This window comes from Chiloscyllium punctatum, chromosome 19, assembly GCF_047496795.1.
Source record: "Chiloscyllium punctatum isolate Juve2018m chromosome 19, sChiPun1.3, whole genome shotgun sequence".
NCBI lineage: Eukaryota > Metazoa > Chordata > Chondrichthyes > Orectolobiformes > Hemiscylliidae > Chiloscyllium > Chiloscyllium punctatum.
Genome location: NC_092757.1, coordinates 84,611,966 through 84,634,404, shown reverse-complemented (window position 1 = coordinate 84,634,404; position 22,439 = coordinate 84,611,966). Strand labels below are relative to the sequence as shown.

The 22,439-nt window shown below is 43.8% G+C and overlaps 1 protein-coding gene across 1 annotated transcript in view; it reads right to left on the bottom strand.

The window, feature by feature from the left end:
• Window positions 1–4,340: 4,340 nt before the first annotated feature.
• The window catches only part of akap1b (A kinase (PRKA) anchor protein 1b), a 62,277-nt gene continuing 44,178 nt past the window's right edge, over window positions 4,341–22,439 (bottom strand). Inside the window, exons 3-11 of the mRNA XM_072589908.1 lie at window positions 21,303–21,442; window positions 19,942–20,068; window positions 18,054–18,178; window positions 17,309–17,484; window positions 14,961–15,113; window positions 13,321–13,388; window positions 12,915–12,988; window positions 7,805–7,867; window positions 4,341–4,798 (exon numbers count right to left, since the gene is read on the bottom strand). Coding sequence (XP_072446009.1) covers window positions 4,736–4,798; window positions 7,805–7,867; window positions 12,915–12,988; window positions 13,321–13,388; window positions 14,961–15,113; window positions 17,309–17,484; window positions 18,054–18,178; window positions 19,942–20,068; window positions 21,303–21,442 — 989 coding nt within the window. The 3' untranslated portion in view covers window positions 4,341–4,735. The remainder of the gene's footprint in view (window positions 4,799–7,804; window positions 7,868–12,914; window positions 12,989–13,320; window positions 13,389–14,960; window positions 15,114–17,308; window positions 17,485–18,053; window positions 18,179–19,941; window positions 20,069–21,302; window positions 21,443–22,439) is intronic.

Genomic DNA, 22,439 nt, shown 5'->3' with positions numbered 1-22,439 from the left:
ATCTAACGCCCCATTTTGCCCATCTATCAAATGGTTTGCAATTTGACAAAATAAAACTTAGATCACCTTTAAAGACTTCACTGCTCGAGAGATACAACAGTCTATGGGTTGGTACAATTGACATACATGACAAGGAATAATTCACAGATGAAAATTTCCTCTGAGTGAAAGTCAAATTGATAACTTTGCTTGGACATTTGCAATCATGTTAATAGAAAATTAAACAACTTTTTGAATCCTGGGTAAAACATGAGGACAAGCTATTTGTTTTCAAATTAATAATCTTGCAACTGTAATATGCTGAACTGTGACAATGCTGGCACTTTAAAAAAGGTTATTTTGCCCTGGGTATTTTCTGCGGAGGGGTTGTAAAGGCAGAGGTGCCGAAGTGACCAAGGAGCCAGCCTGAATCAAATGATGTTCTTTTTCAAAAAGAGTTTAACATTGGAAGGGGAGTGGCCAGTTCTCCCAATTCAGGGGTTTCTAGTTTTTAGATGTAGCAGTCACAAGATGTTCGAGTCCAGAAGGGTTGCAAACTTCAGTAAATGATTCCTAACTGACTTTCTCTGAAATCTCTCTCTGGATGTTATTCCCTCCTGCCTATAAGAATCTGTGCTCGAATTTACCTTTTTGTCAAGGGCTGTGTTTATGGGAGGTGACTATATTGGAACAGTTAATTAGTAAGTTACTGTATTGGGTCGGTTAAGTTTTCCAGCAGTTAAGCTAATCTGAATTCTGCCTTTTTTTGCTCGTGCTTAATTATAGTGTTTAAATAAATCTTGTGTTGCTTAAAGCTGATCAGTTGCGTCACACCTTCCTTTATAATAAGAAAAAGTTAGGGTCTAGACTACCCTATATTGAGGGAGTTTGGCCTGGGTCATAACAACTGGTCTGAGTTGGGTTGGACACAGGTAGGACTAGAACTGTTCAGTAATTTCAACATTTGAACTAGGTTCTAATCCTCAGGTACGTTACGGTTCTGTGATGAGCATTCTCACCTGAAATCTAGAAGCTGAGTGCTCAAGGTCAACAGGCAACAAGCACAAAGATCAAGACTGACTCCAGTGTAGACATAGAACGTGCTACCTTTGAACAGAGGTTACATGTCTCAGGTTATTGTAAAAGTACAAAGAACGAATGGCTCTGGAGGTTTGATGTGTACGTTGAAAGTATGTCTTGAACAGCAAGGGAGTTGCTCCAGTTGTCCTGCGCCAAAACGTACCTCCCAAATCACAAAGTAAATGATTAGTTATTATCGCGGACTGCATGGATCACTGCATTTCCTACATTACAATAGTGACTGCACTTCAAAGAACTTCAGCTGCTGGAAAAACTTGGGGGTCTGAAGGATGCTACATAAATGGAACGCTTACTTCCAAGAAAATCGCAAACACAACATGCAGAGTCAAAATGCAGTTCAAAATTGGCAATGCGACTTAGATGTAAATTAGGTAGAAATATGAAACAACATTGAGAAATATAAAGTGTTATACGGTGCATGAAAATAAAATGTCAGACACACAATGAATTGAATTCAGATGTACTTAGAAAGGGCCTGGGGCAAGTAAAAGACTTGTCACTTCCAATATCTAAACAAATGTGAAACCAGTAAAACGACAAGACAGAATGCTGGGATAAATACAGTCAGAACAAGAGAAAGTACAAAGATGAAGACTATGTTAAGGATTTACAATGTACATGTCAGACCTCCAGAACCATTTGCTTTCAGTGTTTGCCACGGTGAATGCAAATGGATTAAAGATGACCGAGGGTAGACAGACTACAAGGGAAGGGTCTGACTATAATGGAGAAAACATTAGCAAAGCAAAAATTAAGTTAAACTGGTTGAGTGGATGAACGTCAGTAAAATTAAATTGGATAAGATAAACCCGGGGCGGAGGAAATTAGGCTGGAGAACTTATATTTTACTAGAGCATAACAAACATACAGAATCACTGCCCAGGCTTGAGGAAGATTAAGAGGATAGGGAGGGATGGAGAACAGTACTTGAGAATGTATTAATGCAAATGTTCCTTAACCAAGAGCCAGCCCCTACCCAACTTTATTAGATTCAAAATTCCCATGTTTCTGGGCAACCTATAAGCAGCAGGGCCCTTGGGAATGTCCCAAAGTGCATTCTGCACACTCACTAACAGAACTAGAGGCACAGATGTAACACGCTCAGCTCAATATCCAGAGAATGCGGTTCCGGTGATGGGTATTTGAAGACAAAAATAAAGTCAATGACTCCCATTTAATTAGTCCCATTCTATTTTTACACTCCTATCTCCCTTCATAAGACTTCACACATGGTCTTGATCTGAAGGGCACCTCTTACAAGGAAGCACTCTCTCAGTGAGGCATGACCTTGGATTATATGGTCACATCCTGAGACGAGGCTTGAGCCTGCAATGTCGAAGCAGAAGCGCTACCAACAGACAAGATAATGTCAATATTATTTTAAAATGTATTCGTGGGATGTGCGCGCTGCTAGTTCGGCCAGGTCATCCCTAACCATCCGGAGCTAACCACATAGCTGTAGGTCTGGAGTCACAGAATCATCATAGAATCCCCTCACGGTGGAAGCAGGACATTCAGCCCATCGAGTCCACCCACACCCATATCCCTAGTCTATCCCTGTAACCCTATAATTCCCATGGTTAATCCATCTAGCCTAGACGTTCATGGACACTGTGGGCAATTTAGCTTGGCCAATACACCCGAACTTGCATATCTTTGGACTGTGGGACGAAACCCGGTAGATGTGGTATATATGGATTTTAGTAAGGCGTTTGATAAGGTCCCCCATGGTAGGCTACTGCAGAAAATACAGAGATATGGCATTGAGGGTGAGTTGGAGGTTTGGATTAGGAATTGGCTCTCTGGAAGAAGACAGAGGGTAGTAGTTGATGGCAAAGGTTCATCTTGGAGTGCCGTCACTAGCGGTGTTCCGCAAGGATCTGTTTTGGGACCATTGCTGTTTGTCATTTTTATAAATGACCTGGAGGAAGGGTTAGAAGGTTGGGTGAGCAAGTTTGCGGATGATACGAAAGTCGGAGGAGTTGTAGACAGTGAGGAAGGATATGGCAGGTTACAGCGGGATATAGAGAAGCTGCAGAGCTGGGCAGAAAGGTGGCAAATGGAGTTCAATGTAGCTAAGTGTGAGGTGATTCACTTTGGTAAGAGTAATAAAAAGATGGGGTACTGGGCTAATGGTCGGATACTTGGTAGTGTGGAAGAGCAGAGGGATCTTGGTGTCCATGTACACAGATCTCTGAAAGTTGCCACCCAGGTAAATAGTGCAGTGAAGAAGGCATATGGCGTACTGGCTTTTATTGGTAGAGGAATTGAGTTCCGGAGTCCTGAGGTCATGCTGCAGTTGTATAAGACTCTGGTGCGGCCGCATCTGGAATATTGTGTGCAGTTTTGGTCGCCATACTATAGGAAGGATGTGGAGGCACTGGAACGGGTGCAGAGGAAGTTTACCAGGATGTTGCCTGGTATGGTAGGAAGATCCTATGAGGAAAGGCTGAGGCACTTGGGGTTGTTTTCATTGGAGAAAAGAAGGTTTAGGGGTGACTTGATAGAGGTGTACAAGATGATTAGGGGGTTAGATAGGGTTGACAGTGAGAACCTTTTTCCGCGTATGGAGTCAGCTATTACAAGGGGGCATAGCTTTAAATTAAGGGGGGGTAGATATAGGACAGATGTTAGGGGTAGGTTCTTCACTCAGCGAGTCGTAAGTTCATGGAATGCCCTGCCAGTAGCAGTAGTGGACTCTCCCTCTTTATGGGTATTTAAGCGGGCATTGGATAGGTATATGCAGGATAGTGGCTTAGTGTAGGTTAGGTGTGCTTTGATCGGCGCAACATCGAGGGCCGAAGGGCCTGTACTGCGCTGTAATGTTCTATGTTCTATGAAACCCACACAGACACGGGGAGAATGTACAAGCTCCACACAGACAGCTGCTGAGGGTGGAATCGAACCTGGGCCCCTGGTGCTGAGGCAGCAATGCCAACCAGTGAGCCACCGTGCCACCCTCATGTATGCCAGACCAGATAAAGATGGCACATTTCTGTCCCAAAAGGACATCCGTGGTTTCCTTCCCTAAAAAAAAGGAGATTCCATAGTTGTTACATGGTCACTGACAGGCTGACTTTCAAATCCAGATGTTGTACTGAATTTCATCGCTACCACGATGTGATTTAAACAAAGTCTGGTTTCTAGATGACTGGTCCAGTGACATTACTGCTATGCCATCCCCTGCTCCATGTTTTGATGGATGAAATAACAAACAACTCAACAATTCAAATCTGAGCCAAAAACGACAAACACACAGATTGTGAGAAGCTCCAAATTATAATTAAAAAACCACCACACAAGCTCAGTTCCACCAGGTTTTTCTTGATACTTTTTACAGGTCTGTACAACCAAGTAGCAAATAGTTATTGATCACAATATCATTCCATTCAAGTAATCTAGCAAAACTATTCTGTACAATGACAATTAATTTTGTTTCTTAAATATCAAATTAAATCAGACATGACTTAAATCGAGTGACAACCACTTACCTATCAGACACCATCATTTTTTGGAAAAAGTTCCCTTTATGTACTCCATCGAGATCTTACAAAATATTAATACAGTGACTTATATATACACATCTGCACAGCTAGCAAATGATTGAATTACAATGCAGTGCAGAATGAGTTTAGAAAAGAGCCTCAGATGCAGACTAATAGCTCTCTATCCATTGCGCATGTCCTTTCTCCACCAGAATTCGGTTTAAAAACAGGACCTTGGAGAGGAGGGAAAGAAAAAACATGATTTTAGCACTTTCAACAGCAGACAGACTCAGGCAGATCTCACAAAGCATAAGCATGCAAATACACCCTTGTTCAAACCAAGACGCTGAACTCTCATTGTGCTGTGGCTTAGTTGGTATCATGGTAAACCTTCATCACAATTGTCCTTCAGGAAGGGTAACCTCCTGTCCTTGCTTGGTCTAGCTGACCTGTGACTCTTTGCTGCTCTCAGCAATGGCCTAGCAAGTGAATTCACGGGCAACTGGCAATGAGCCACCAATGCCTGGTCAGTGACCCTCACATCTCTGAAAGAATGAAGAAAGTAAATACTCAAAATTAATAACTTAAAACTGCTTGTTTATTTGCACCCTGAGGCACTGGGTGAAGTCCTCCTCTAGGGTTTGAGAGCATGCAAAAAAGAAAATCAAGCCTGACACTCCAGTGCAGTACCTGAGGGTGTGTGTTTTAGAGGAGAGGATGCAGGGTTTTAGAGAGGTCTCTTTTGCCCGATTGGACGAAACAAAGTTCCGTGGCATTTCTTCCAAGATGATATAGGGACACTTCCCCAATACCCAAACTGATATGTACCCCTCAGGTGATACTTCCAAACACACATCATCATCTGCTATTTATGGGAGCACAGTGTACTTAAACTGGCTGCGACATTTCCAACATTGCAGTAATAATTGCAGTTCAAAAATACTTCACTGGTCAAAAAGGTGCCTGGTGGTTGTGAAAAGCGCTATGTGAATGCAAGTTTTTTGATCATTTGGGGGAGCAATTCAAATTGACTGACAAACTTCACCTGCAGAACAACTCTGACTGTGAAACAGAACGTTCTAAGAATTCTGAGATGTGATTAAAAAAGGGCCTAAATAGGTCAAAGAAATGCACAAAGACTCGATTTCAAACAGGTAAAGGATTTGCAATAAGACAGCACCAACTGAGTTTGTAATCTCTTCCTGTAACCACCTGCACTGGTTCCTTGGCAATTTGTCAACAGATTTATTAACATTTCAAACAGAATTGCTGAGCAAGAAATGCTTTGTATGTCCCAGTGATATGAAACAGAAAAATAATTTTTTTTCTTGAACATTATCAAGTGCCTGCCTGATACACCCATCTCAACAGAAAGTTGGTTAACTGAATAGATAAATGCCTCCAAGTGTGGAATGCATGGTCCAACCAAATTATCCTGAAAACTGTTGTATATTAAAAGTCAGAAAGTGAGGATGCAAATAAACAAGCAGTTTTAAGTTATTAATTTTGAGTATTTACTTTCTTCATTCTTTCAGAGATGTGAGGGTCACTGACCAGGCATTGGTGGCTCATCGTCAATTGCCCATAAGTTTAAATCACTTGCTAGGCCATTGCTGAGAGCAGCAGAGTCACAGGTCAACCAGACCAGGCAAGGACAGGAGATTACCCTTCCTGAAGGACATTAGTGGTAAACGTGGACCATGATGACAAGTGAAGATAGTTTCACATTCACCATCACCAAGACTAGCTATAATTCCAGAATCATTAATCAACTGAATATAAATTTCACCAGGTGGCACGTGGGGTGGGTGCGGGAGAAGAGCATTGAGAGAGGTGGAGAGAGAGGAGGGGGAGAGAGAGAAGGAGGGGGGGGGCGGGGGGGGGAAGAGGAGGGAGGGAGGGAGGGAGGGAGGGAGGGAGGGAGACAGAGGAGGAGGAGGAAAGAAAGGGCCTTGAACCTACATTCTCAAGATGATCAGCCCAATGCAACTACCACTACCAAAAGGCAGGCAACAGGGGGACATACAACACAGGAAGGAGTTATTCCAGCTCAGGTTTTTTTTTTAAAAAGTATACACTTAAAGGTAAGGTCCTAGGGAGCATTGCTGAACAGGGATCTTGGAGTGCAGGTTCATAGTTCCTTGAAAGTGGAGTCTCAGGTGGATAGGGTAGTGAAGGCAACATTTGGTACATTAGCCTTTAGTAGTCATTGCATTGAGTACAGGAGTTGGGAGGTCGTGTTGCAGCTAGACAGGACATTGAATTATTCCAAAAGTTTCCTAAGCATTCAATTCTGATCTGCTGGATTTTATGAAACTTGAAAGGGTTCTGAAAAGATTTGCAAGGATGTTGCCAGGGTTGGAGGGTTTGAGCTATAGGGAGAGGTTGAAAAGGTTGGGACTGTTTTCCCTGGAGTGTCGGAAGCTGAGGGATGACCTGATAGGGGTTTACAAAACCACGAGTGGCATGGATAGGGTGAACTGTCACGGTCTTTTCCCAGAGTAGGAGAACCAGAGGGCATAAGTTTATAGTGAGAGAGGAAAGATTTACGAGGATCTGAGGGGCAGCTTTTTCATAGAGGGTGGCTTTCTGTATGGAACAAGTGGCCAGAGGAAGTGGTGGAGGCTGGTACAATTACAACATCTAAAAGGCATCTGGATGGGAATATGAATAGGAAGGGTTTACAAGGATGTGGGCCAAATGGTGGAAAATGGGACTAGATTAATGGTCAGCATGGGCAAGTTGGACTGAAGGGTCTGTTTCTGTGCTGTTCAGCTCCATGATAGCCTTAGACCATTTTACACAGACTTCAGTGTTCAAAATATAAATTTCATCCCAGCCTGTTGTCCTTAAACCTCAGTAATCCTAAACAAATCCAAGAGACAATTTCTATTTTCGACCAATACCACGGGTCAATTTGGTCAAATAAGAGGAGGGCGTGCGTGTGACTGGTCAACGCCAGTCCTTCTGTCTCAAAGCATTGTTTTGAAGAGAGCCAATGAAGGGGAAGGAGAACACCGAAGCACGGTAGCTGGGCAAAGGGAACTAGCCAAATCACACAGAAATCAACAAGCTTCACGTCATGGAGAAATTTAACAGAAATATCCTAGTCTATCAGACGGATTATTAAATCAAGGCCTTTTTTCCAAATAAGACATACACACTTTAATCTGGTCAAGTACAGATTATGTTGAAATATCTCATCGACAAAAGGCTAGTTGCAAGGTTCTTCAACTTACCTCATCTCCAATTATACTCCACAGGTTTATTAGGGGCACACCACTACTGTCATAACCAGTCACCTGAAACAAGTCAAAACTATGGTCAGGATCACACCATGAACAAGATGCATCTTCACAAGATAAATGTTGTTGAATGAAAAACAAATTCCTGCACATTACTCTTCTTAAAGTCACAAGAGGGTAGCTCATGCCAGGTACTCAGTTTGAGAGATAACACTATAAAAACGAGCACAAAGACTCAGGAATAACAGGGTTACTTTCATGCAAGTGGGGGTGGAACAGAGTGCACTACATTGCACTGCATCAAGTGTAAACATACACTCACCTCTGACTTCAGCACACAGCCAAGAAAACTGGCCAGCAGTAGTGCTCCCAGCAAATACCAGTCATTCATTCAACCCATCCCCATCTTTCAATAAGGTCATGTCTCATCTAATTGTCATCTTCAGTGGACTTTCCTGCCCAACCTGAATAACCCTTTGACTCATGTCAATCTAAAAACTATTCAATTCAGCCTCAAATATAGCTCACGACAGAGTCTTCGAAACAATATCCAGGCAGAATTTGAAGATAACCACCTCTTATTGGCAAGAGAGTCAAATGTTAGCAATTTTTGAGAAGATTTGCAGTTCAGGTTGACGATAAGTATTTAAATTACTTTGCTGAGCTTGAAGGTTTATTTTCGAACATCACATCACCATACTAGGTAACATAAGTGTGTCTCTGGTGAAGCACGGGTGATATATCCCGCCTCTATCCATTGATCTTGGTTTAAGGTGGGTGATGTCATTTCTGGTTCTTTGGTTTTTTTTTGAAGGAAAGATAGATGGGAAATAAATTGATGCACTCACGGATGTATTGTTGCTAAGGAACAAACACAAACTACGCAACCAAAAACTATAGCCACATTACCTTAGATCAAAGATATATCAGAAATGACTTCCAGACCACTCAGATCCTTGGCATTATGGTAGTTGACAAGCCTACCAACGCACTTAAACAGTGACTAATGAACCTCAAGGATCCAACAGACACTACCAGCAAAACTAATGTCATTTACAAGATATCATGCAAGAATTGTAAAAAGAAAAAACACTACATCCAACAAACTAGCAGGAAACTTGCCACCAGGATATATGAACGCCAACTTGGCCACCAAAAGACACACTCTCTCACTAGTTTCCATACATAGAGACAAAGGAGGACTCCACTTTGACAGGGTCAATACCACCCTAGGACGGGCGAAAAACAGACATGCACGTGAATTCTTAGAGGTATGGCATTCTAAGCAGAACTCCATCAATAAACACCGATTTAGACCCTATCTACCTTCCCTTGAAATGAGAGAGAACCGGAAATGACATCACCCACCTTATGAAACGAAGACCTATAACAGAGGTGGGACAGACATCACCAGCACTTCACCGGAGACTCTCTATGGTGTTACCTAGTCTGGTGACGAAATGTCCGAAAACAAACCTTCAAGCTCAGCAAGCTAACTTACAAACTTAGAGTTAGAGGGTCTATAAAAAAATTACCTTCAACCCACTGCATCCACGCCAGTTAAAAACAACCTATTTTAATCCCACATTCCAGCACTCGGCCCATATCCTGGCTTGCCTTGTCATTGCACATGCACATCTAAACATTAAACTGTTGTGAAGGTTTCTGCCTATACCACCCTTACAGGCCGAGAGTTCCAGATTCCCACCACCCACTGGATGGAAAAGGTTATCCCTCATCTCCTCTAACCCTCCTTCCTCTTACCTTGAATCTATATCCTCTGATCACCGATCTCTCCACCAAGAAAACTTTCTTCCTGTCTACTGTGCTGCCCTCAGAATTTCATCCATTTCAGTCATTACCCCAGTCTGTCTAATCTCTTCATAAACTCTCCAGCCCAGGCCACATCCTGGTAAACCTCCTCCACACCCTCTCCAGTGCCTATCACGTACTTCCTAGAATGTGGATTCCAGAACTGCACACAATACTCGGGCAGTTCCAGCATATCCAGCCCGTGAATTTGATACTTTGGTAAATAAAGGCAAGTAATCTTCTTAACCACTTGATCCACCTGCCCTTATATCACCGATCCCTCCGGTGAGAAGAGAATCCTGATGAAGGGCTTTTGCCCGAAACGTTGATTTTCCTGCTCCTCGGAGGCTGCCTGACTTGCTGTGCTTTGCCAGCACCACTCTAATCTAGAATCCGGTTTCCAGTACGTGAAGTCCTCACTTTTGCCCTTATACCTTAAGGGGCTGGTGAACATAAAGCCCAAGGCCCCTCTGATCCTCAGTGCTTCCCTGGTCTGACGGTTCAAGATGTCCTTGGTGTAATGATTGCACAATGGTCAATAGCAAGGTTTGAGAAGATTTGTAGCTCAGGTTGAGGTTCTGGATATAGGTTTGCTCTGAGCTGGAAGGTTTGTTTTCAGACGTTTCGTCACCATACTAGGTAATACTCCGGATGAAGCACTGGTGGCCCGCTTTGTGTTCAGATTTCCTTGCGTTGGTGATGTCATTTCCTGTGATGATATCATTTCCAGTTCTTTTTCTCAGGGGGTGGTAAATGGGATCCAAGTCAAATCTGTTCGTTGGAATGCCATGCTTCTAGGAATTCTCGTCAGTGTCTCTGTTTGCCTTGTCCTAGGATGGTTGTGTTGTCCCAGTTGAAGTGGTGTCCCTTCCTCATCTGTATGTAAGGATACTAGTGAGAGTGGGTCATGTCTTTTTATGGCTAGTTTTCTGGCTGTTTGTTCAATGTAGTGTTTGTTACAGTTCTTGCAAGGTATTTTGTAAATGACATTAGTTTTGCTAATTGTCTGTAAAGGGTCTTTCAAGTTCATTAGCTGCTGTTTTAGTGTGTTGGTGGGCTACCATGACACCAAGGGGTCTGAGTAGTCTGGCAGTCATTTCTGAGATGTCTTTGATGCAGGGGAGGGTGGCTAAGGTTTCTGGATGTGTTTTGTCTGCTTGGTTGCGTTTGTTGCTGAGAAATCGGAGGACTGTGTTCATTGGGTACCCGTTCTTTTTGAATACACTGTATAGGTAATTTTCCTCTCCGCTGCAGTGTGTGTTGGCTCGTTGAAATAATGTTCTGATGCAGCTTCGTTTGTGGGTGTTGGGAAGATTGCTTCTGTCACTCAATATTTGGTCTGTATGTGTGGTTTTCCTGTAGATGCTGGCTTGAAGTTCCCCATTGGCTGTTCGCTTCACTGCGACATCTAGGAATGGCAGTTTGTTGTTGTTTTCCTCCTCTTTAGTGAATTTTATGCCAGTAAGGGGATTATTGATGGAGTTGAAGGTTTCCTGTAATTTGTTTTGTTTAGTCATGACAAAAGGTGTCATCCACGTAGCGGACCCAAAGGTTGGATTGGATGGCTGCTCACAATCCTGCCCAAATGCACAACTCATTAACATCTTATACAATCAGCCTTTGGGATTTGCAATTTAGCTCCAAATTTAACAGTTCACTTGTTTCTCCACATTTCCACAACCACTTGCTTTGGCAAAGCGGTGCTTCCTCCCGGAATCTTAAAATTAGAGTTCAGCTGTTCAAAGGTGATGTCCCTCTTCCAGACTCCCCAGAAGAGTTTCTATCGAGCTAACCAAATGTATCAAATAAACACAGAGCAAAAATACTCCAAACTATTTTATTCCCACTCAGCTCCCCGACAGGGTGGTTGTCCCGAGGTCATCAGCGAAAACCAGTTAACTCAGCAACATGATAAAAATCACAGTGATTCCAGCTCTACGTGCTTGTCATACACCATCCGAGCTACCCAGGGCTAGATAATTCAACAAAGGTGCATCCCACAAGTGATTACCGACTAGACAAATTCTCCAGCTTCTACCTTTAGCCTTACTGCACCCAAGGAGGGAGATACTCGCGCTCTCACTGTCAACAAAACAAAAGGACTGATCACTCAATTCAGGAAAAAGGAGGACATGTTCCTGTCTACATTAATGGAGCAGTAGTTGAGAGGGTTGAAAGTTTCAAGCTCCTAGGAGAGATCACCAACTTGTCCTGGACCTCCCACGTAGATGCAATGGTCAAGGCAGCACAATGCCTTTTCTTCCTCCTGCAGCTTAGAATATTTGACATGTTCCGAAGGACCCTCAGCAACCTGTACAGGTACACCAGAGAAAGCAAGCATACTATCCAGATGAGTAACAGTCTGGCATGGCAAGTGCTCTGCCCAGGATCATGAACTACAGGATGTTGTCAGCACAGCCCAGACCATCACAGAAGCCAACCTCCCATCCACAGATCCCGATTATACGTCTCATTGCTGCAGAAAGCCTACCAACATCAAAGACCTTTCTCACCCCCGTGGGGAGGGGGTGTCTCTTTTAAGCCTCTCAACCGCCGCTCCATTGATGTGGACAGGAGCATGTCCTCCTCCTGTCTACCTCTTCAGTAAGGCAGAAGATACAGAAGCTTGAACACACACACGCACCAACAAGCTCAGGAACAGCTTCTTCCCTGCCGTTATTAGGCTGCTGAATGGAACTCTCAAATTTCAAATCTAATATTGATCTTGCTTTGTGCCAGATGTAACCCTGTACGCCTCACTTTGTCTAAACATCCTATGATCTGTACATCCTCGTATGCTATGATCTGCCTGTGTCGTTCACAAAACACAACTTTTCACTGTACTCAGGTACATGTGACTGCAATAAATCAAATCAGCTAGATCCTTCCCCTTAAACTAAGCTTGTCGTCTTGACAAACATTTCTTTTATGAAATAAGCACAAGGAAACAATGGAGTGACCAGGCAGGGTTACAAAGGGAGATGAAACAGAAGCTCCAGTATCCAGATAAGAGTGATAGAACAAATGGTGGTAAAAAGGCTCGATAAGTAGATACTGAGCTCACTCAATAGAGTCTTGTAATACAATCCGATAACTCCGTCAACTGGGAACCTCTCACCTGACATCGCGCGAACTACATTGCGATGAACAGCCTGTTATCTCACCGGGCTGCAGTGTGCTCGTGACTATAATTCATTCTAATTAACAACATCAGCTTCGCACAGACAAACACACAGATATCATGTCATCGATATGAGCAGGCAGTGACCACCAGTTTCCCAGTAAATCTGACCTGGGCGAGCAGAGCAGCACCTCTGGTCATTTCGTCCATTGCTGCGTTGGCCTCTTCAGAGAAGTGGTCCTCATCTGTCAATCACAGAATAACAATTTACCAAGGGCATACCGATCATCATCTAATACGGTTTGAAGGAATGGCTGAAACCTAATGGAATGAGGGAACTGCTGATGGATATATTAATCTACAGTTAATTGAGTTTAAGCTAGCTGTGCAAATAATATAGGAGCCAGTGCTTAGTGGGGTGGGAGTTTTGTGGGGTGCAACTAACTGAAATGTGGATTTCAATTGTGTTTCAAGACAGGTATCTTTTGGAAAGTATCACAGCCTTTAATCGGAAAGACTCAAAATTTAAGAACGACCATATGGTATCATTTGGAAGGCAAGTTGAGACGTCACTAACCTGGGGGAGGCATTATGTTGTCGAGCAGTACCTCAGTCCCTTGGAAAGGTAGTGATACAAAATCAGACCTGTTAACAGAGACATAAACAGTCAGACATTAGGAAAGATCGCAAATTTCTATGCCTCAAGCACTCGGAATGTGAAAGCTTGGAAAGGCTAAGGAATAAGTTGGTGCAACCCATGTTCAAAAAGGTGAGCTGTGCTTTCTGATCAGCTTGCTACTGTTCTAGCTGCTTATTCATAGAAGACAATTCCCCTGATATTTCTTTCAGCTCCAAGTGATAATTCTCTACAGAGTTCACAACTCTCTGGCCCTGCTGACTACCCAGCCTCCTCCAGCATTCACAGGCAACCCTCCAGTGACCCTTTTCTGACCTTGTGATTCCCACAATCCATCAGCGTCATCTCCAAGCACTACCCTGGAACATTCTCCTACACGAGTTCAATCTGCAGCCAACCTGAAGACAACTCAAGACACTTGGAAATCATTTTCGGGCTCCTCAAACTCCCACCTTCCATTTGTGACAATCAAACTCAAATCACAAACAATTATGTGCCTGCCCAACAGCATAGAAAACTTGCAAATCACTATTTTCATACTCCCCATGCACTGAAATAACCTAAACTAGATCACAAAAGACTGGTCATTACTTCATACACTCTCGTGCTCTGTGACAATCACTCCTTTGTCCAGCTCTTACTTGGTATGAACCTGCCGACCTGACAGGAAAGATGGCATCCCCAATGGATTATCTTTTGCGTTCACCCAGGCCATTCAAGGTTACCCCACAGATCAGCTGCACTGGAGGTGGGACAGGACACAAAGCATTGCTACCACTTAACAGGTAAAGTCAAAGTCTTACCAGCCCATGGTCCTGCTCTCTCAGTAAAGAGAATTCCCGCCTCAGGCGACTGTGTGGAGTTTGCACGTTCTCCCCGTGTCTGCGTGGGTTTCCTCTGGGTGCTCCGGTTTCCTCCCACACTCCAAACATGTGCAGGTCAGGTGAATTGGCCATGCTAAATTGCCCATAGTGTTAGGTAAGGGGTAGATGTAGATCTAGGGGTATGGGTGGGTTACGCTTCGGCGGGGTGGTGTGGACATGTTGGGCCGAAGGGCCTGTTTCCACACTAAGTAATCTAATCTAATCAGAACACTCTGCAAAAGACTAATGATGGTTTAACAGAGGGTCACCACGCCTCAGATTGTGGGGGTTGGGGGGTCCTTCATGGTAACTGCAGCCAATGCAGGAATTATACCAAAACTGCTGGAGTCACTACATAGCTAACCAGCTGTCCAGCTAACTGGCCCCCTTCACTTAACCAGAAGAGAGAACTGAATGAACACCGCCCACATCATGCATAAACTTGGCTTGAGGTTGAAATTAAAGCAAGCATTCTTCAGTTCAAACCATTCCCAGTTTTACACCAAGCCTCCATAACCTGGCTTCCACTTGAAGCTAGTTAACAGAAGACCACCTCCACTCCCCCTGCAAAGTTTAGGACCACGCCATCAGAATACTGCTGTAGACCTCAAGCAATTAATTCTGACCCTTGTGCGTTAGTTCAGTGACTCCATCTTTACCACACTGGTTTACTTCCAGTGGAATGACACGCAAAACAGAGGGGACCAGCTAAATCACCTGATTTGCCGTAGTGCTTCTATTTTAACTCGTTCATAGCCTCCGTAGTCAACATATCGGATTTCAACTTCATTTGTCTCTTCAAAATAGGCAACAACCTGTGCTCGCCACCAGGCGCCATTGACCGCTGGAGCTGCACAGATTATTCCAACTGTAGGAGGGAAAAAGACACATGACTAATTCTTCTCACATCCCATGACCGACAACAGTTAGTTCTTCAGTTTCGGGAGCAGGCAGCAGGTGACTCTGAATTTGTACAAGAAACTTGTTCGGCCCCAGCCGGAGGGCTGTGCGCAATTGTGGGCAGCACAGAACACGACGGATGCGAATACACTGGGGTCAGCGCAGAAGCAATTTACAAGAATGGTTCCAGGGATGGGGCACTGCAGAGGGGGAAGATACACTGAAGGTGCTGGGACTGTCCTTGGAGAGGAGGCAGTGAGAGGAAATGTGATACAGGTTTGCAAAATCATGAGTGGACAGGATCGAGGAAACTGATTGCCCCCGCTCCCCTTGCAAAAGAGATGAGAACGAAAGGGCACAGTTTGTAAAATGATTTGCCAAAGGAGCAAGAGTGATGTGAGAAAAAAAACTTATTAATACAAATCTGGAATGCACTGAGTGGAAAATGATGCGGCGACAGGTTCAATTGAGTCACTCGTGAGTGCAATTGACAATCACACAGATAAAAATGATGTGCAAGGATATTTGGGGAAAGGACCGACACTTGGTAATGATGCTCAGTTAAAGAGCGAGTGCAGGCACTATGGGCTGAACAGGCTCCACCTACACCATAAGACCCCTGCTGTTCTGTGATGTTACTGCATTACAGCTTGAAGGCGATAAGCTCAAATGCCTTGAAAAAAGTTTCAAGATTCAATTTGGTAAAACTGGTCATTCGATGGCTAGCTCTGAAATAATATTTTGTCAAAACTCAATGATACTGGATTATCCTCGGCTGTAGAAAAAGAGGGCATTTGGCCCAGATGTTGCTCCGTACTAGCCTTGTCCCACTCTGACTGACCAAAATGTGCAAAGGAAGAGGATCTCTACTTGATCTGGGCTACGTATCGTTAGCAGCCAATTAAGAGACTACCCCAAGAGATGAAGACCCCCTGTAAGCTCGGTCACTAGAGAACAGACTTCTCCTCACAAACTTTGAGCTAGAGAACAGAGGTAGGAGTCACTTTAGCTCCAGAGCACAGAGCGAGGGGTTAAATTGGTTCAGGGCAAGGAAGAGCTGAAAATGTGTTGCTGGAAAAGCGCAGGAGGTCGGGCAGCATCCAAGGAACAGGAGAATCGACGTTTCGGGCATAAGCCCTTCTTCAGGAATGATTCCTGAAGAAGGGCTTATGCTCGAAACGTCGATTCTCCTGTTCCTTGGATGCTGCCCGACCTGCTGCGCTTTTCCGGCAACACATTTTCAGCTCTGATCTCCAGCATCTGCAGTCCTCACTTTCTCCTCAGGGCAAGGAAGTCAAGTTAAGGAAATAATCTTAAGGTAGACCTCAGCAAATTGCACACTCTTGCCTTGGAGGGAAGGCCAGGTCGATTCAACAGACTACTTCCTCAGCTGAGGGGTAATCTAGAGGATTCATGGAACAGTCAAGGTTGAAACTCGTCATAGTATTGGAAAATGAGATGGTCTACTAGTAACATAATTCTGAAGGGCCAGACACTGAGAAAAGCATCGCACCCTAACATAGAAATCTACAATTTGCCATCTTCCGTCTTTCAAGGGATATGGCCACAGCAACCAAAGGCTGACATTGTGGCCACTTCTAATTGCTCTTGAACGGAGGGGTGTCTTGTGATGCCATTTTAGAGGGTGGTTAAGAATCATCCTCATTGCTGGTAGTCTGGATTCACATTAAATCAGATCCGTTAAAAGGTGCCAGATTTGTGTCTCTAAAAGGGCTTTTTATAACAATGACAATTTTGTGGTCACCATCACTGAGATTAGCTTTTTTAAAAAAAAAATAAAGATCCAGATTTATTCCCAAAACTTAAATTCCATCACCCGTTGTCTCAGTGGGATTTGAACCCAGAACTGTTCTAATTAAGTCACTGGACTTGAAACGTTAACCCTGCTTTCTTCCCATAGATCTGAGTTTCTCCAGCATGTTCTGTTTTTGTCTGATTCCCATCATTTGTGGGTCCTTGTTTGATTACCAGTGTGTCATAATTGGCTTCCGAAGGGAAGTTAGGTGTTAGGAGAAAGGCATGGAATTAATCGGATACTGCGTTTGGCTGGAACACTCAAAAAATGCCTTGTGTTGAAGGTAGCTAGTTCCCTCTGCCTTTAGCCCAGAAACACACTGACTTGTCAAGAGTAGAAACACTTAACTTCTAATGGAGGCGATAGTGTTGGGATTCCTGGTTGAGAGTAAAGCATGAACATTTGTTGATCCATGCTGCGTAGTACATGACATGTCGGGTGAGTGTGTTGCTGTACAAACATGTGCCCGGCATTGACAATATTCACCACCAGAACTTCCACGGTTACGCCATCAGGAAGCATGAGCTGTGGACAAGAAAGTCAACTTAAAATTAGGTGCAAAGGAGGAAAGGCAAAACTTCCAGGTCAATCCACACACACACTGACATTTGTAAACACTTTCTGGCTGATACAACCTCTCCACCAGTTGGTTACCGGGAAAGGGAAGGAACTTGCTTGGGGAATTTCAGATCAGTCATTATCCTGTTGTAATTACAGGCCAGGCTCGATGGACCAAATGGCCTGGACCTGTTCAGTTTCTTAAATTGTCTGAACAGTGCACTATGCAGGGAGCTTGCCCACAGAGACTAACTGGCCTGTATTAAACAGTTTGTGCTTTATCAACAGGCTTCCATCCAGTCTCTTGTCTCACTATCAATATTTTGGGATTAAGTCATTTGTGATCAGATTTTCTCCCCTCCCATCGGATAGCAAGAATCAGCTAAAGTGATACAAGCTAAGGTCTGAGTCAAAACATAAATCTGAAAAGGACAGGATAAGCAACCTGTACAAATTATCACAACGAAACAGACAGTGACTGCGTTGAGTTGGAAAACAACCTGCAACTGGTGCTCCAAATCAAACACAAAACTTACCCAGGAGGTTATAGGCAACGAAGGTAGTGTCAGAGGAGGAGGTGGGACATATAGATTCCTGAGATCCAGCTCCTTAAATTTCTTTCCAATCAGGTTAAGTGCTTTGTCTACCTGCTGCTGATTCCCTGTTATGGAACAGAAAGAAACCCACATGAATTTAAACCCTGACATTAATTACTTGAATCGTCTCATCAGGATATCACAAAGTGCTTCACAATCAATTAATTTTAGTGTCTAGACAGAAGCAGAAATGCACCGGGTCACCAAATGGCAAAGTTTCCAAAGCACAAGCAGCCAGAGAGCTGGGCTTGGGTGGAGATGGTGGAACAACAGCTGGGAGCGGAACAACTCCCCAGCACTCGACTGAATCGGTTTGCGACATCTTTGACACAGCAGTGGGATGACAAAAAAAAAACTGGTGTCACATTGAAGTTTCATCTGAAAGATGGCACCTCCAGCAATGTAGCACTCTTGTGTGGATCACCAAGACATCAGCTTAGATGAAAGGCCTTACTCCACATTGGGGCTTCAAATTTTTGGATAATTTGGCCAAGCTTACCTTGTGATAAAAATACTAGAGATCCACCCCTCAGAGAAAACTTCGTGGAAAACCTTCCAGCTCCTGTTGGCGACTGTGACGGAGAGAACTTTCAGCTGTGCCATGTATTGACAGGATTTACTCGGTTGTACCAACATCAGCCGAGCAGAAGTATTGGGCCTTAGATCTCCAGTCAGTGAGTAATTTTGTGCTTTACTGAATTCAATATAGTGCTCAGAACAGCTATCAGTGCACCCAATCGTTTGAACGTCCACTCATGGACCACACTGTAAACACTGCAAACTTCAACAAAATCGCGACAGCTCAGAACTTGAGTGACAAGGAGAGATGATACTCAAAATAGCTGGTTTAAAAATCACACCTCACTTAATGCTTAATCCAGTTCATATATGGATCAATTTAACAAAAAAACACAGATAGCAGGACAACTCTAGCAGACAATTAAGTACCCAAGACTTCAAAAGTCAGAATCTGAAAACACAAAGCATGATATGAGGGAAATGTGTCATTTCAGGGAGCTGTCAAACTGCAAAACAATCCAAAATGAGAGATTTTCTTTCAAAAAGCTGGAACAGTCAACGGGAAAAAGTTAAGTAGATGACATGTATTTGAAAATCAAATCCTTATTGGTCAGAATATTGAGTACAAGAGTTGGGAGGTCATGTTGCGGCTGCACAAGACGTTGGTTTGGCCACTTTTGGAATATTGTGTGCAATTCTCGTCTCCTTCCTATCGGAAAGATGTGAAATTTGAAAGAGTTCAGAAAAGACTTACAAGGATGTTGCCAGGGTTGGAGGATTTAAGCTATAGGGAGAGGCTGAATAGACTAAGGCGGCTTTCCCTGGAACGTCAGAGGCTGAAGGGTGACGTTACAGAGGTTTATAAAATCATGAGGGGCATGGATAGGATAAATAAACAAGGTCTTTGCCCTGGGATGGAGGAGTCCAGAACTAGAGGACATAGGTTTAGGGTGAGGGGGAAGATACCAAAGAGACCTAAGGGGCAACGTTTTCACACAGAGGGTGGTACGTGTATGGAATGAGCTGCCAGAGGAAGTGGTGGAGGCTGGTACAACTGCAACGTTTAAGAGGCATTTGGATGGGTATATGAATAGGAAGGGTTTGGAGGCTTATGGGCTGGGTGCCGACAGGTGGGACTAGATTGGATTGGGATATCTGGTCGGCATGGACGGGTTGGACCGAAAGGTCTGTTTCCGTGCTGTACATCTCTATGACTATGACTCGAAATGAAAATATTCATGAGCTATTTGATTTCCTGGAACAATCATGATGGCCAATAAAGAAATTCCCAGATTTGGACTTGACTCACCCTCTATATGACATATCTGGAAATCTTGTGTGTAAGGCAGTGTGGATATGTAAATCTTGGCACCGGAAGACTGCTTCAAGAAGCTCACGTATCTTCCTTGTTTACCAATTAACCGTCCGACCAGATGCTGTAAATAGAAACGCGACAGGGGCGTGAATTAGAAATTACAGGAAGATCAATTTACTCTGAAGCAACACCACAAGAATATCTCAGATTCTTCAAAGCCTCTCATTCACATTGCAAACACCTTTGTACCAAAGTCACTGGGAGGCTGCCTGACGCCTCACTCAGTCCTCAATTGTAGTCTGACAGAATTTAGCCACCTCCAGTGAAATTGAATAGGTCTACACAGAGTTCACCTTCAGCTGGGTACACAAAATGTGTGACTGGTAACCAGCATTTAGATAAACTTTTCCCTCACATTCGCTCCCCAAAGAAGTTGTCAGAACTAAAGTCAAACATACATCTTCGAAACCCCTGTCCTCTCTCTTGCTATGTTAACTAAAAACGGCCTACCTTGACTAGTACCACTCTCCTGGCTCCAGAATGATTCAGAAAGTAAATTGCAATGGCAACAACTTACCACAAGATGACCTCAGTGTCCTGTCAAAATGCTATGATGTAGGGTTTACACTAAATATCAGGAAACTTAAAGATTGTAAAACCAATCAAACTCCAGAAATTCAGCTGAGGAGTCACTTCGTAAGACAATAGTGGCCGACTGAAAACATGCGCAATTCTATCAGGTTAAATATTTGTTTACAACGCAGTACTTTCAAGAGAGTGAGTTTGAGTTATGGGGAAAGGCTGAACAGGCTGGAGCTATTTTTCCCTGGAGTGTCAAAGGCTGAGGGGTGAACTAACAGAGGTTTATAACATCATGAGGGGAATAGGTAGGGTGAACAACCAAGGTCTTTTCCCAGGGGTAGGGCAGTCCAAAACAAGAGGGCATAGGTGTAGGGTGAGAGGGGAAAGATATAAAAAGGGACCTAATGGGTAACTTTTTCCACAGAGGGTGGTGTGTGTATGGAATGAGCTGCCAGAGGAAGTGATGGAGATTGGTACAATTACAACATTTAAAAGGCACCTGGATAGGTATATGAATAGGAAGGGTTAAGAGGAATATGGGCCAAATGCTGGAAAATGGAAATAGACTTAATTTAGGATATCTGGTCACCATGGATGAGTTAGACTGAAGGGTCTGTTTCCAAGCTGTATAGCTCTATGACTCCAAGGCTAAAGCAGCAACTCCCCTGCTGTCATCTACTGAAACTTCCAACTAGTTTACATTGCTCTGCTTGAACAGAATATGGAAACGACAGTTTCAACTCACAGGAAACACACTGATTTAAAGATTTCACCTTTGGCACCTGGACCTCCCAGATGGTGAGTTCAGTTTTATCTTGTAGTGCGTTCAAAGTTGCTCCATCCTTGTTCAGTGCCTCTGGTCCACCTGCAGTACATCCACTGTCATTCGAATCAATACTGTTCACATCAGAACCTAGAAAATCCAAGAGCAACCTTCAAAATCCGCACCAGAATGCTCAGAGTAAAACTGTTGCAAGGTTTTGAAACATTGTAGCAGGGAGTGTAACAAAGTAAAGTATCTGGCTGCCCTCACAGCCAGCCAGCTGAGGCAGAGAGATCAAGGGGATTAACTCCCACGATCGTTTTGGAGGGGGGAGTCCGGGTTTCGCTCCCAATCACCATCTCCAAGTCACCAGTTGGAAGATGATGCACACAGATCATAAAATCATCCAGTACAGATGAGGCGCTTCATCGCATCAAATCTGTACCAACGGTATGGACTGATCTTGGACACAGACAGCCTTTATAAAGCCAGGGGGAAAGAGGGGGGGGGGGGGGTGGGGAGAAGAGAAGAGGGGGACATGAAGGGGGACATGAAGGGGGACATGAAGGAAGTGGAAGTCCATTTGCACTCTGATGTGCATCATTTGGCAGAATCCACCTATCGAATCTGGGTCCCTGGTGGTGAGAGGCAGCAGTGCTAACGACTGAGCCATCCAAACAGGATAAAGATTAAATCTTTCTTCCCTCACTGCATTTCTACAAAAATTACGCTGACCCATGTAAGTGAGTCACCTCTAGTTGAGAGAGAACTTGGGAGTTCCATTTAGCAAGTCAGGGAGTCTATTTAAATCGGATCATCAATAAATCTGTAATCAGCAAACGCTGAGAATCCCAGATAGACTTTTTTTTAATTATTATTAGAATTTGTCACATGTATTTCTACAAGAAAAATAGAACACTTTTCACTGTAAGTCACCCTAAGATGGTGCATATATAGTGAACATGAGTTTCCGGAGACTCAGTACAAGACTCCAGTGGTGAAGCCCAATCATAATCCTGCAGATTGCACCCTGAGGATTGCTTTAGCCTCACTGGATTCCACTACGTAAACCAATTTCTGAAAGCTGGACACGAGCCAATATAATCTGGCCTGGCTTGGAGCTGGTCAGAGCTGTTCAGTATCATTG